The 16444-nt window shown below is 31.7% G+C and overlaps 1 protein-coding gene across 1 annotated transcript in view; it reads left to right on the forward strand.

Moving 5' to 3' along the window:
• The window catches only part of LOC106637206 (Talin_middle and talin-RS domain-containing protein rhea), a 912483-nt gene extending 906721 nt beyond the window's left edge, over nucleotides 1–5762 (forward strand). Inside the window, exon 16 of the mRNA XM_089595075.1 lies at nucleotides 4514–5762. Within this exon, the coding sequence (XP_089451201.1) occupies nucleotides 4514–5407 (894 nt within the window). The 3' untranslated portion in view covers nucleotides 5408–5762. The remainder of the gene's footprint in view (nucleotides 1–4513) is intronic.
• Nucleotides 5763–16444: the final 10682 nt, after the last annotated feature.

Below are 16444 nucleotides of genomic sequence, written 5' to 3' on the forward strand. Positions count from 1 at the left end.
AGTGATCTTTGGGCACCATAACATGATTGTATAATATTTGGTCGATAAATATTTTTCCAATTTTGCTGAAAAATTATAACACAACTTAATGTTCTTTACTTATTCATGTTGTGCTTGTAAACTCTTTTTGCTGTTTGTTGTTTTAAAAAAGAAATTTATTACAATTGAGAACTAAAAGAAGAAGCTACTCTTAAGCATAGGGTATTTCACATACAGAACACCTACTAATCAAGCCCTTAAATCACTTCAGGTTTAAACACCGACCGTGTTTCAGGTTTGCCTCTTACTACCTGAGCTACTGCCGCTTTTGATAATTTGTAAATGCTATTTTTTTAATAAGTAAGCTTGAAACTTTTGAAATAAGAGTTGAAAACAGGCTTTTTGTACAATAAAGATTCTTTTATAAGAATAACTTGGCTGGTTTTAACGCATTACCGAAACTGCAAACTTGTGTTTACTGTCTATAATTTTTCTTAATTTTTTTTTAAGTGCTAGTGAGAAAACTTATTTTCCCTAAATTCGTCCTCATAAACAAATATGTTATTTAACGCTCTATTCATGTTTCACATATTGATTACAAAAGCCATAGTACATAGTGCGCCTGAATATAAATTTATAACAATCTCTATAGATATTCATTTATGTACCTAAGGAATCAAATTTCATTGGAAAACTTTTATCCAGACTGTAAAGCTATGATATTCTATTCCATTTTCTAATCCGCATATTTCATTCTTGCTTATCCACCCTTCTATCAAGATTATTTTTCACTATACTATCAACGATTCCGATACATAAATTGTGACGTGGCGAATAAAAGGTGTGTATAAGCACGTCACAGAGCCCTTATCATCGCGAATAAACGACGAGAGTCTCAAAGATAGCTCTCTCTTTCCCTCGTGTATGTGGCTTACTTAGTATAACACGCGGAATTTCGATACAAGGCCCGGAGGCCGTAATAATACAAACAATCTAAGAGCTCGGCTTGACTCTCCCTCCCATAGTCCTACAAAAGCACCTTAGTATGTGTATATGAGAAATATCATGAAAGTAGGCTGTAGGTCCGTGAGCGATAGCTGTCAGTGTATTGGGAGATAGCTTGGTAGCGGTGGTCGACCAGTGAGGCCGTGTCGGGTGGTGTGTGTGGCAGACCGTAGAGAGTACGTTGCGCCTGCGTGGCGAGACAAGGATAGACACTTGGGCTCACTTCGAGGCTGGTACTGGTGCTGCACGACGTGGCAACGTTAGACTCTCGCCTGCCGAGCCACTAAGTAGCTGCAACACTGCAAGCTAGTGCCAACACACAACCTCGACGACGTTAACCAGGTCGCCCAAGCTCTCCGCTGCCCGTGACGTACGCAGCATCGCCGGGAACAAGACGATTAGTCCGGCCGAAATATTGAACTGGTAGGTGACGCCAGGTTATCTTAGTGTTATGCATGCAGTGAGTGAAAGTGGTCCTCCCATAACTACCCATCCCTAAAAGTTAAAATAGGGTCAACCCGAAGCACCTCTACGGAAGTTATTAAAGTATAGCAACACACAGATTAGTAAGCCACATCATAGGGAGCGTCCTCATGGTGTGCCACTAGAATCTTGTATTTCCGTAATCAGGTGGATTTTAATAAACACTAAGTTTGCAACTAGATGCAAAGTGTTATTTTTAATTGGAAGTGCGCCGTGCTGATTGTAGTGGCAGCAGACTAGTGCCGTTACGTAGGTCATAAAAAGCTAGTCCACGATACTTGCTACATTGCACTACATGCTGCTGCAGTCAGCACTGTACACTGCCAGCTGAATCCCGGTCCCTTTCCCTAATAGAATCTAAATGTAACATTATACTTAGTGTTGCTATAAATAACTAAAAAGATTAAGGTAAAAACCCACACAGACACGCTAGTCGTAATCTCCAGCTAGCGTATCACAAAATGGCGCTCGACATTGTTCTCTCCGCGTAAAGGGAGCAGAGAGAAGCGGGAAGACTACTTTCACTGCAAGTAGACGGCCATTGTTGGTACAAAACGCTGCTCCTGTAGCACGTGTGTTTTTTATTCACACATTCTTACATACACACAGGATACAATAAATATATAATTTATAAATATACACGTTTAATTTCCGTAACAACAACAATTTCATTTTTTTTGAATAATTAAAATATTTATTTGAAAACAGATTAATTGTACCATAAATATACTTTGATAAATTAAAAAAGAAAAAAAAAAATTTTTGTGTTGTCTCCTTCTCTCGTTCTCTTCGCTACAATGGGTGATATTTTCGTTAAATAGTAATAGCCCACTATTAACAAGTTTAAAGTTGTATATTGATTTTTTCTTTCTTTCACAATTATTTTTCCTTTTTTTTCTTTTCATTCTTCTTATCTTTTAATACTGTAATTTAATTTTGTTTCATTTTTCATCAGTTTATTAAATCTAAACTTTTTTTTTTCTCTCTCTCTTCTCTCTCTCTTTTCTCTCTCCTACTCTATCTCGTTCTTCTTTTCTGCTATACCTTACAGAATAAAATACCCTACAAGCATAGAACAATGGAATTCAACACTAGCGATTTGGATTTTAGTTTTAATAATAGTTTTGAATTAGGAGACGAATTAGCGTCACTAGACCCAACAACAGGGGAGCAAGTAATTAAACGAACAGTAAATGCTGGAAGTGTGGTAAGATTGGCAGCAAGAGAGTCAAATGTAGGAATTGTAATGTAGTCATGCCCTAATTAATTATCCTAGATTCAATTTAGGTATTTTATTATAGCTCAAATACTTGTTCTAAATATTAAATGGAAACTTATGTAAAAAGGTAATCGTGAGTTCTCGACAGCTTTTTAAGAGTGTTGAGAAGTCAGTGACCCTAAAAGAACTTGTACTTTTGTTATGAGAGATGCAGCACTTAATTGAATGTATACATTTTTAAAGATAGATACTAAAGAGAAAGGTTTGTTATTCATCAGAACTTCTACAAGCTCTGATTTTTAATACAAGATATTCAGATTATGGCAGTATATTAATGCTAGTGGAACGTAACGTATTGTCAAACTATTGCAAAAATATAAGATATCATATGAATACCAGATACATGAACAGTGTCAGCATCCTCAAAAGAAAGTGCATAACCCTAAATTTTAAATTACTTCTTACAAAAAAACACGTTTTTCTTTTAAAATGTTTGGTAAGATTGACGCAACCATTCTGAAATTATGCTAATAAATTTAAATGGACCTAGGTTTGAGATATTTAGTTTATCTATAAAGCTAACAAATATAACTTAATATTTATATAGAACTACTCCTTAATTAGATAACGTGGTTAAACAATCAGAAAATGTGAGATTTTAGTGAAAAGTAGGTAACACTGATTTATTTAGTAAGAAAATGTTTAAGAAAAATTTGTTAGAAAAAGGGATGATTCTATTCTGTTCCTGTTATTTAGTACTTTTTAATTTTAAAATATTGAAAAACGGCCATCAGAGGGTAGGCTTGTGCCCAGCTTGCCTAGGACAGTTATAGGGTATTGCTATAAACCAGACTGTATAACAAGCGTGCTTTCGGAAGGCCAATTTTTCGATGTTTTGTAATTAAAAATTGTCTAAAATAGAAGAAGAAAAAAACATGTATAGTGTCTTATACTTCCTCATTTGGTTATTGTGCTGATGAAAAGTCATAATTAATAGTATATATGTATGTATATATATGTATATATATATATAGATATATATATATATATATATATATAGCACATACTCTTGCTACAAAACAGAATACAATGACTGTTAATAAAGTAAAAAAAATTCACTTTATTTTCAGGCTTGCTAGAAAGTTCTTTTGGTGTTCATCCGCAGCCAGTTTGTTAGCTGTTCGACAACATTTTAAAAGAACTTTAAAGCTTAGAACTACCAATACTTTTAAATATGTATGTAAAATAAGCAGTATATGCCACTTAAGTTTATTGTATTATAACACTGCTTGTACAGCTGACTCCTTGCCAAGGTAAAAGCAATTATTTTACGAGTCATAATTACTTTAACTCCATTCTTGCATCTTTATTAAATTAAACAAAACAATTTCTCTTAAATTATTTTTAATTGATTTTCGATTAGTTCTCTTTAGTCTCAGTGACTTATATTGTAAAGAATTTGTTCACAACTAGTGTAGAATCAAACAATCATAAAGAAATATGGAATGATACATAATAATTTTTATTCTATATGAACTTTTATAAGTAAAGTTAAATGATAAGGCAAGTCTAATAATAAAAGCAGTGCTCTCTTATGTAACACTTTTAGAATTATTACAAAGCTAATACAGATAAAAAATTTTTGTATGGAAAATTATAAGTTGAAAACAAATCACTTGTATATTCTCTTTTTTTTTAAATTGTTTCTACATAGATTTCTTGAACATTAGAACTACTATATTCTTATAACTATACTACAAAATTGTACCTTTAAAGTATCAGTAAATATTAAATTATTCGTAGAAATAACTAAAATTTTTTTTTTAGGAATGTCAAGAAGAGTTAAATTTTGATAAAATGATTTTGGAGGCAGCAAAATCAATTGCTACTGCAACTTCAGCTTTAATTAAAGCAGCAAGTGCTGCTCAAAAAGAGCTCACGGCTGCTGGAAAAGTCTCAAAAACCCCTTCAATGAACTCTGATGACGGACAATGGTCAGAAGGATTAGTGTCTGCAGCAAGGATGGTAGCTGCTGCAACTCATAGTTTAGTAGAATCTGCTAACGCTCTGGTCCAAGGATTCAGTAGTGAAGAACAATTAATTTCAAGTGCCAAACAGGTTGCCGGTAGTACTGCACAACTATTAGTTGCATGTAAAGTAAAAGCCGAGCTAGATAGCGAAAGTACAAAACGCTTACAAGCTGCTGGTAATGCCGTAAAAAAAGCAACAGATAATTTGGTCCGTGCTACTCAACAAGCTATACAGCAAGAAGAAGAAAGATCTTTAATTTTAAATCGCCGAATCGTTGGTGGAATTGCACAAGAAATAAATGCAAGATCTGAGGTTCTACGGATTGAGCGAGAGCTAGAGGAAGCAAGAGGAAGGCTCACAGCTATCAGACAAGCCAAATATCGCCATCGTATTGATGCAGCAGATGGTGTCAATAATGACAATAATTCTTGTGATTTACTTCTACAACTAGCAGGAGAAGATAGCCACATTCAAGCTTTCTCTACAGGTACGATAAAGCCTAAGTCCCTCCAAAATATAGAGAGCATTAAGTCTAATATAGAAAATGTTAGCACGAAGTCAAATGAATTTTTAAATCTTGAAGAAATAACTATCACAAACGATACTATAAAAAAGGACAAAGATAATGACTTACATTTCTTAAGTGAGGAAGATCATAAAAAAATGGTCGCATGTTTTACATATGGCTAACATCACTCTGCTTTAACAAGCTGACTGCACTCTTTCACTTTAAAAAGTTAAGAAGAAAAAGAAAAACTAAGTAAAATGGTAAAAAGTTGAATTTCTCATGTCAACATACTCATGAAATTGCAACAATTCAATTTGTTTTATCTGATAACAACTATTTTATAAATAATTTTTAGAATACGAACAGTTATTATGTTTTACTCTAGCAAAACAACTACATATACAGTTAACGTAGTGATAAAAGTCTAATACGCTGCGATATTTGCACTTTGTGAAAGTAAGGATGTGTGGAAAAAGTAGAGCATTTGAGTTGTATGGATAAAATTTGTATATTTTTATAAGTCATGTAAAGATAATAAAAAAAGTAACCATTTGTAAGTCTTTATACATCTGAATCATATTATTAATATCTATTATATAACAACTTTATACTGCTTGTATAAATGTACTTAACTATTGCTGTCTTTTTGCAAGCAAATCATACAGGTGTATATGTATATTGTCAATGTTATCACTTTAAAAGAACAAATGAATTAATTATAGTTATTACTTACATCTTAGTCTAAAGTTAGAGTGTAATATATAGTTTACTAAACATATCTTTGTAAGACTATATCCTTAGTAATCTACACAAGCCTTAAAATGTGAATACTGAATTCATCAACAACAAAAAAATCATATTTATAATAATAACACGATTTCTATCGGCTTATAAAATAGAAATTAGGTTTTTAACAAATAACACTTCTAAATTAATCATTATCATCCAAACAAACCTTGTACTATAAGAAGATAACTGTTTTTCGGTAAGGCTCTACAGTTATTTAAACATTAATTAATTTCGAAGCAATTATTTTCAAGCTCCGATATATAGGTGTGTGTCTATACAATAAGCGTTTGTATCTCTTATAATTCTAAATATCCTTGCATTAAGGTATTTAATTAATCCTTAAGATTTAAATTTCATAATGTGAAATTCCAACAGCAGTTAAGATGACAGACTGCATTTTTCCTTGTAATAGATATCAAAATATTTTAGTACATACTCTTGTGAAATTTTAAAGCAAACATATTTTTCATTTCACTCTACTTCTTTACTAGGTCAAATGCACTGTTTTTATAAATAGATTTGCCGCACTCGCTGCATTAACTTATACATTCACAGATGACTGTATAGAGCATCTTCTACTGACCATTTACTTAATGCTTAGCCCTTTTTATCCTTCGATAGCTGAAGAGTCTTTTATGTTCATCAGTGTCCTTATGGTAATCATAACTACAGAAAAACGAAGATATGAAATTGTATAAAAGACCCTGTAACTATACCGAATATTAATATTTTCGTTTTAAAAAACTTTTTTTTAAGTTTGGTTGAATAAAAGTTTTTTCAAAGATTTTCCACGCACGATTTTGAAACATTTTTAAAACTTCTGACAAACTAATAAGGAGCTTTTGGTAAACCTAGAGTTTGCTTTCATTAAACTTTTTTTTATTTTGATGAAATTTGAGTTAGTTTGAGGAAACTTTTCAATAAGTTTGAAAATACTTTGAAAAAACTTTGTTGTCAGTTATTAAAAGTTTTATAAAAAAAAAATATTTTTAAGGTGTACTTACAAATTTTTTGTTAATTTTCAAACAGTAAGTATATATTTTGAATTTTAAATAAATGGTTTTGTTTTCAATATTTGAAAACTTATTTTTATATTTTTACTCTTGAGCGCACTTAAGTACAAACAAAATTTATCAAGGTACGTTATATTAACAAAATAAGTATCGTTTTAGAGATACATAAACTTAATACAAATTAAATATATGAACATGTATTAACACTTATTATATTTTAAAAAGTTCTTTTTTCTTTCCAAATTAGCAGTAATTTTATCAGTGTATTTTCTCTTTTGAATACCATAATTGTTTCTTCTTGTCATCTTATTTTTTTTTTTTCCATCATTTTTTATTTTTCTAGGTATTTCAATTTCGATTCGTTCTTTTGCCTCATTAATTCTATCTCTTCAGTTTCTACGTCGCTGATCACGTCTTGCTCTTTATCCTTTTGCTCCGCATAACTTTTATTTTTATCGACTGTTTCTTCTTTAAGTTCCTTTATTTGACTTTAGCTAGTCTGTTTTTTGGAACTATTTTTATTTGGTTTATTTTCTTTTACACTCTGATCTCTAATCTCGTTACATTCCTTTTCTTTACTTTCTGTTTTCACATTAGTTTTCTTAGGATTTCTTAATTGTGCACAATATGCTGTAAAATATTCTCCATAATGGTGTTGTTGGAGACAAATTTTTTTTTTGTGTTCGACGTATCAAACTCTACAAGCATATGTAATTTGATGTTTATTTTATTTTACGTGGCTTTTATTACATAAAATAATTACCGAAAACACCGTCATAAACATCAGTTAGTATTTTTTCTCGGTTATTTTTACCAGTTGGTGACATTTTCCTCAATCTTTTAGTACCTAGTAGATCAATCATTAAAGCTTTGACCATTTTTTTAGGATTTTTAGAATAAGATTCTTTGTACAGCTCCAGCTTCCATTTAGGAGAAGTAAGAGTTGAATTTTCTGTCAAACGTACCTTTCAACGTTAAAATTAGAAGTAAACTAGTATTTAATAAAAAATGGTTTGATTTGCAAACATAAATAATTACTCACAAGATTTTTATCTATGAAAACTTTATCTACATCATCTTGATTTTGTTTATTTGTAAAGCGATTTGTGGATTTCTCTCCCAAAACATTTTGTGTAAAGTTTGGCTGAAAAAGATGTATATTTGTTTTTAATCGAAAAATCTAATTTAAAAATTTTAAATACAATTCATTCCAATGAGATTTTCTAAGTTTATTATTTTTAGTATAATATGTTCAATCAGTCGCCGTCTACAAAGTGACACGCAGCATCAACTATCCCTTTCAGCGACTTCCACGGAGTGAATGCCTATCCTCACAACTGACATTCGACTGCAAGTCGATAAGCGAAGAAATAGCACTTGCAAGTACTGTGTTTTATTGCTCGGTAGAGAAAAAGAGAGGAACTAGCAACGGTGCCCAGTACGAAAAAAAAAAAAGAAAAACAAAAGCGAAGAGAATCTAAAGACAAGCATACGCATTGAAATTGTGTGTACAAAAAATAAAAGTTACTTACATCTATATTCATCGTCCACAATATTTTTGCTATCAAAGTCAATTTTTTACAACCTTCAATGGATACTTAGAATTAAACATTTTTTCGAAACATGAAGAATTGCACAATAAATCGTAAACTTTTATTGACTTACTTAGTGACAGTAATTGATTCTTGCTTGGTTGCTGCTTATCTATTGTGATAAAAGAGCCCATAAGTAGTGTACTTGAATGAATATTTTTTACTAGAAGGTCTATCATTTGGCAACCACAAAAATCAAATTGAAACTTCAATTATAACTGTCAACGTTTTTGAAATTTTCAGTAGAAATCACCGTTTTGACAAGTCGAAAATTTTTACAATCAAATCGTTAAAATTGTAGGAAAAAGAACATAATTACTTTGTTTCTCGTCCCTTTTTTTATTCATTGGCATCTTAATCATCAACAGTGTTACTTTCCTTATTACTGGAGTTATGATCTTTTTTCTCGCTACCGCCATTGGTGTATTCATCTAATTCACAGTCATTATTATCACTACTTTTGTTGACCTCAGTTTCATCGGTTTTTCTTTCTTCTGTGTCACTGTCTAATAATTCGATGACTGCTTTTTGTTTGAATATTTCTTCCTTTTCAGCTTTATCTACTTTTTTTTAACTTTCTTTATCTTTTTAATACTTTTTTTTGCTTCTTTTTTCCGTTCTAAAAGTACAGAGGTGTTCAACGATTCATCATTAGGGGATAGAACTGTTCCTGCAGTGGTTACCGAGTATGAATTATGCAATTTTTGGTCACCTGTAAAAGATTCATTGCTATGAATATAATTAAAAATTGTAGATTTAAGGTAGTGGTTACATGGAGAGGCGATTAGCGTAACTTGTATCGCAGGACTCTATTTAATCCTGAGAGGGTGAGAAGATAAAAGAGATGAGCGACAGATTGATAAAAATCAATATGTTAATTTTATGTACATCTCTAACCTTACGGCATCCGGATTACATATTATTTTGCTAGCGTTATCGCGCTACACATAGGAAAGCAATTTTACGGGTTTGAAGCGTGGTACTTCTAGAATTTTGATATTAGCATCAAACAGCCACCACGCACAAAACTCCGCTGTACTTGATGCGTTTCAGCAACTGCGAAGCCTCAACACATATTGCAGATGTTCATTAAATTCCGTGAGAGAGAAATCTCATTAGTGCTTATTAAATACTCTCACAATTGCAATAATACCGTGATGTGCAACACACGTATAATAAATGTCTTGATTTTCCACCAATCTGTAAGGTTATATTTTTATTTTACTTACAGCCTTCTTTTAACAATTGACAACAATACCATGAATTTCCCCATTTAGCTTTTCCTTCCCGTACGTCTTCTGCGATTACAGTGCTTCTTTGCCTTGTCTCTGTCCACAAAACTAAGCAGTATTTATTTGACATTTTTTTTAATCCGCGTAAGTTTCACTTTTATTGCTGTTGAAAAAAGAAAAATAATAATTGCCTGTCACTTTGTAAATACATATTCAAAAATTATAGCTCTATATAAATCACGAAAACAACAACAAGCACTAACCTATGCGTCACAGGCAATGGAGTGTATTGTAAAAACAACGCATGAGCCAAACGCGTTTTTTATGAAGAAACTATTTTCTTAATTCAAAATTTGCAGTCACCGAACTTGTCTCAATACCAGCCCCAGTTCGTCCACTTCACTCAAATTTATACATCTTTTTGGCGAAAGATTCCGAAACGCAATCATCGAATAATCAACCCACGCCGGCGCAACATAACTTTTTCAAGCATCAACAGTATTCAACACGTTTGCATACTTGAATCTTACCTAAGGTGCCCAAAAGTCGAATGAATACAACCTCACGTTGTGTATGGTAGTAGCGGAAAATACACGGCATGAGACTTTTTATGTCTCCAACCGCCTACCATAGCCTAACAAATACGATCTGCAGGATAAAACAGGAAAAAGCGTGAACATTTTTTTCTCTAGATGAAGTCCCAGCTGCGCTTGTTCTACCCCGGAAAATTTTGTATTTGCGTGCTGCATATCACGTATTACGTACAACACCTCATCGCACATCTACACTGAGGAATAGTTGGGTGAGCCTCCATCTAAAATCACTACCCTCTGAGCTTTCTTGTATGGATCTCTCATTTCGGAGGGAAATACACCCCAAATCGTAAAAGCAGCCACACCAAGCGTTGGGCTGTCAGTACCTTCTTAGCGAGGCTGATTTTTAATTGCTTGAGAGGTTATTTCCTCCGAACCGAGACGATTAAATGACTAAACTTGGAGGGCACTGTTTGCTGTGGCTTTAGACGGAGGCTCACCCAACTATTATTCAGTGTGAAGTTTTATTCTTTTAAACTGTTTTATCTTAATAATACGCAAAGTATCAAAAGCTTTTGCATAAATTTCTACTATGTGTATACTTAATTCCTTGTTTTCTTGGAGGATCTGCAAACATGTAACGTAAACGTTTTATTTGTGACTATTCCGCCAGTGGAAAATATCGATTCTTAAGAAAGTTAAAAGAAAAAATCGAGAGGGATGCTGAAAATGATTCAACAGTAAGTAGCTCTGATGAGTCTTTAAGTGGTATAATTTAATTGTTAATTAATTTACTATGAGATAACCTTTAGTATATTTTGCTGTTTAAGGTAGGATTAACTTCTCCATTTAATTTACACAAAATTGGACTAGCAGTGAAGAAAGCACTGAATGCAGTTAAATAGACCAAATGTAGAAAGATGTGAGCATTCAATTCGAGAAAATTTCTTGTGATCTAAATATTCCAATTAATTATTAAAAAAACATTAATGTTCATGCACATACGGACTGAATTTTTAAAATAAACGTTACTCTGTTTCTTGCTCTCTGTCTCTCTCTTTTTCTCTACTTCTCTTTCTATCTTTTTCCCCCGATACGCGCAGGAATTTTTTTCACTGGTATAAAAGTTTTTAATTTACGTAAAATTAAGAAAAATCCTCTTCATATTAAATTTGAATCATTATTAAAAATATAAAAATGATAATAACAATAAATTTCACCGCAAATTACAATAAACAATGAAGACTCTCTGATGTTAAATGATACAATTTTTTATTTAAATGATGATGTAACTCATCAACTTAGTCAATCTGACAGTAGTACGAAAGAGAGTTTTCACGAAAACAAATCTGATGAAGTAGATACTGAAGATAAATCTACTGAAGAAAGTAGTCGTGCAGGTGATTCATCGGATAGTGGTAGTGACTATGTAGACAACGATGGTAGTAGTGATGAATTCGATAAAGCCAATAAGCCAATTTACAACGGTGCCCTAATAACTGTCACAGAAAGTATAATATCCGTTTTTACATTTGCTATTTCTTTCAACGTTACGAGTACACTTTTAGCTAGTGTATTATCTTACATAGATTATCCCCTAAAACGCTATTATTACTGTGTAAGCTGTTTTTCAAAGTTAGAGCAGAACTCAAAATTTTGTCCTGAGAGTAACGATAAAGAGAATACAAATTATTTTTTAGAAATTCCAATAATAAGTCAGTTAGAGTTTATGTTTGAAAAAAAAAATTTCCAAGACAATTGGCACATAGATTTACGAGATTAAAAAAAAGTGCTGTCAACTATGAAGACATATATGATGGATCGACCTACAAATCCCTATCAGACGTGTTTACACAAAATCCAAACAATCTTACTTTTACGTGGGATAGTGATGGAATATCGATTTTTAAATCGTCAAAATTAAGTATATGGTCATTTTATTTAATGATCAACGAGTTGCTTTATAATTTAAGACTAAGAAAGAAAAATATGATTGCTGTGAGAATACGGATCGGTAAGGAAAAGCCATTTCCAAGATTATTTACGTGAGTATTTGATGATTTTAAACAGTTGTACAAAGGTGTTAATTTTAAAATACCAAACTCTGAAAACAAAGTTCTTGTGACAGGAATGGTGATAAGTGGTGCTTGCGACTCACCAGCGAAAGCCTTATTTTTGAACATGACACAATTTAATGGAAAATATGGATGTCAAAACTGTAAAATAAAAACAGAGTAAGTAAAAAATGTTTAAACGTATCCCTACATTTAAAATTTTAAATTTAGAAGTACAGAAAAAACAAAAAGTTTTGCAAGACAAGCTCAGGAGACTGGGGAAATTGTTTTTGGCGTAAAAGGTCCATCAAATTTGAGTTTATTCGTTCAAGACTACGTGAAATCAACTGCGATCGATGCGATGCACTGTGTTTATCAAGAAGTAACAAAACGATTATTGTCTTTGTGGTTTGATGAAGAGAATTGCACCCATCCATCATCTCTATTTGCCTTCAGAAGTATTGTCATTGTCAACGAAAAAAAAAAAAATGTCAAAAAGGCCATTATTTTTTCGAAAATCCCGAAAAATTTCAGAGTTTGTATATTGGAAAGTTTCAGAGTTAAAGATGTTCCTACAAGTTGATATTTTGCCTGTCTTAAAGAATATTATAAAATTTGAATACTTTAATCATTACACGTTATTAATTTACGGCATTTCACTTTTAAGTTTCTCAAGTATCAGTCTGCAAATAATTAATGAAGCGAGGATTGCATTGACAGAATTTGTAAAGCAATTTGGAACATTGTATGGGAAAAAATACATGACATGCAACGTTTATTTATTGCTACACTTGGCTGATGAAGTTCAAAAATTAGGACCCTTATGGGTCATGCCTTGCTTTTCGTTCGAAAATTTTAACGGCGTTTGAAAAAAAATTTGTTTATGGGTCGAAAAACCCCGAACTTCAAATTTCCAATTCAATACTTAGTTTTTTAAATTTAAGATACTTGAAGGGAAACTTATTAAAGACTGAGAGTGATGCTTTAAATTTTTGTAAAAAAATAGAAAAACAAGGTACTCATAGGCGTAAATTAAAAATGCTTCATCAAAATATTTTTGTTATTGGAAAAATGACTAGAGTAAAACCTGAAGCAGAAGATGTTTTCAATTTACTTATTCCAATAATATTAAATTCGATGAATTAAAGTGTCACTCATTTAGTAGACTTTGGAAACGTGAGATTTACTATGAAGAAGCACTGTACGCTATGAATAAAAAAAAACTCTTCTTGTGTCCAGTACGAATTAAACAAAAATATTAACTTTGGATTTATAAATAATTTCATACTAACCTGTAAATGCCCATGTGGTATGTATTGTAAAAATTGTTTTAACGACTGTAGGGCATATACTGTAATAAGAAAATCCATTGTTGGAGAAGCTTTTTATTGCAGAGAACTTCGTAATCATTTAACTTTAACTTTAACTTGCATATTAACAAATGGTATTATTCTTGTTACAGTAGAAAATATTATTAATGTATGTTAGTATAATGAAGTTGATAAAGAGTTGTATATTACTGTAAAATTCAATAATAATAAACTACAGTAGTGTGTAAAAGAGTTAAAAATGTACTGCAACTATTTAAATATATTTATCAACACATGAGTCAGTTTAGAATTAGAATTTCAGTGATTTATTGTTATCCATGTCATGTAACTATAAAGTAATTATTAAAAAATGAAGCAGCCATGATCTCTTTTTTCTTCAATTTCTTTTTTTTTTTTTAATGAAAATTTAAATAACTAAAAAAAAAGTTTTTCCAAGGTATTTTTAAACTTATTAAAAATTTACTCAAACTAACACAAATTTCATGAAAATAAAAAAAAGTGTAATAAAAGTAAGCTCTTAGTTAAACAAAAGTTTTTTATTAGTTTTACTGAAGTTGTAAAAATGTTTTGGAATCGCGCGTGGAAGATCTTTGAAAAAACTTTTACTCAACCAAACTTTTAAGAAAGTTTTTCAAAACGAAAATATTATTGCGTGGGATAATATCCTGAACCGTTACTCTTACTTCTTGGTGTGACATGCTAATTTTTAAGTTTACCGTAGTTAATATGTAACGTTCTTGTTTACCAACAGTGAAGTGTGTACGGGTTGTTCCTAACTGTATGTGACAATTCTGGCACTTACTATCATATTCGCTTATCTATATCTAGTAATTTTAGGTTATTCTAATATTTAGCATTATGTCATTTAATCCTAATCAAAGCTTATATTAGTATTTGATATTACATCTCAGTTCAACTGTTCCCAGTTAAACTTTTGCATCTACAGTTATTGCATTTTTTTGCATCGAAAAATACTTTGTTTATTTTTCATTTCTGGTCAGCATAGCCCAGCGTGCATGTACATGAATCATTCTTGTGCTGCAGTAACTTGCAGGTGATTCACCTCTTTTCAGATGGACGTTTATCCTTACTTAAAATACAAAAAGTCTCTGTTTGCGAACCAAGAGGTTTGCAACCCGAGCCGAAGGCGAGGGACGTAACGAGGTTCGTAAAGGAGACTTTTCAAACAAGTTCCGGAAAACTGCTTTTTCGCCCGAGGAAGTACCAGCCTCCCAAAACCACCCGAGGGTGAAAAAATTCTTATTGCTATCACGTGGAATATTTATGGAGAAAAATCTTTTTTTTGCCTTTTAACTTGATAAGATGTTTACTTGTCTTTACGATTTCATATAATAATTATTTTTGAACTTTTTAGTAAGAAGGGCTTAATGTTTGAATGAAACATTTTATGATGAATAATTTTAACTTTTCCGTTAAGATTGAATTGTTGTTAGTTTTTACGCATTAAGTAGTACTGTTAATATTGCATGGGGTCTTATATGATTAATTATAACCAATATTAATTGCTTTCAAATGTTATCAATATTCAAAAATATACACTTTGGATATGTTGCCCAAAAAACTAAAGATAGTCTTGTGCAGATAGGGCTAGTATTGCTTACTGCCGTATGAATACTTGAAATATATTGAAATTTTTTTCCACAAATCAAAATTTGTGACAGTTCAATTGGAATTTTTTTTTCAAGTAGAACATCCTTGTATGTTTTTCGAATTAAAATTGTTCGTAACGATTTCATTAATCCAGAACGAAAAAGCCACGTTTTTCTTTTCTTACTTTTTGATAATATCATTATTATTTTATAGCTGAGATTTGTTGACTTATACATTTTTAAATTTGATTTTCCTAAGAAATTAATTAACTACTTGTTATTAGGGAAAAAAAATTTGGGAGCATGTGAGTCTGTGTCCTTTGAAGTATTCAGAAGGTAGTTAATTTTTTTGCAATCGTCTTTACGTCTTTACATCTTTAAAAGTCAAATGCTACTAATCTAACCTCTAACGAGATAGGATGGCTCGTAGCATAATAATTAGTGGCGAATAATTTGTAAAAATCATTTTGGAATCATGTTACACAGTGCATATATATATTACAATAATATATTACATACCTTGATAATAAGAGAGAAGAAATCATGGGTGGATGGGCTAGCATACAGCTACTGCATGTATAGATAAAAATGTTTGCTTATCCTTATGTCTACTCATCTTTTTTTTATCTTCATAAGCATTTAGAAGTATATTTGAGTCTTATGTTAGCATAGGAGGATAGTTTGAATATCAGTGGACTAGTGATTATCAGTCATCTATATGACGCAGTGTATCCGGAAAAAGAGGGGGGAGTAGGGGTTATTTTGACACCAGAGCTCTGGCTATAGTACAGTGTACTGTAATCCAACTATCCTAAATGAAGAAACTGCCTTGTAGATCTCGTGCAATAACACGAGAAGAGAATCACTAAAGAAAAGATATAGCAGGCAGAGCTCATTCTGATGATTTTCATAAACTGGAATAAAAATGTATAAAGCATTAATGTACAAGTATGCCTATCACACAATAATGTTTATACATGTAAGTTTCTTACTATGTAGATACGTACTTGGAGATTTAAAAAATAGTGAGTTCTACCTCAAAAATGGAACGTATGGTTGGGGCTT

The sequence above is a fragment of the Copidosoma floridanum genome, unplaced genomic scaffold (genome assembly GCF_036245765.1).
Source record: "Copidosoma floridanum isolate Cflo_tuat_1 unplaced genomic scaffold, Cflo_Japanese_pri ptg000024l, whole genome shotgun sequence".
Classification (NCBI taxonomy): domain Eukaryota; kingdom Metazoa; phylum Arthropoda; class Insecta; order Hymenoptera; family Encyrtidae; genus Copidosoma; species Copidosoma floridanum.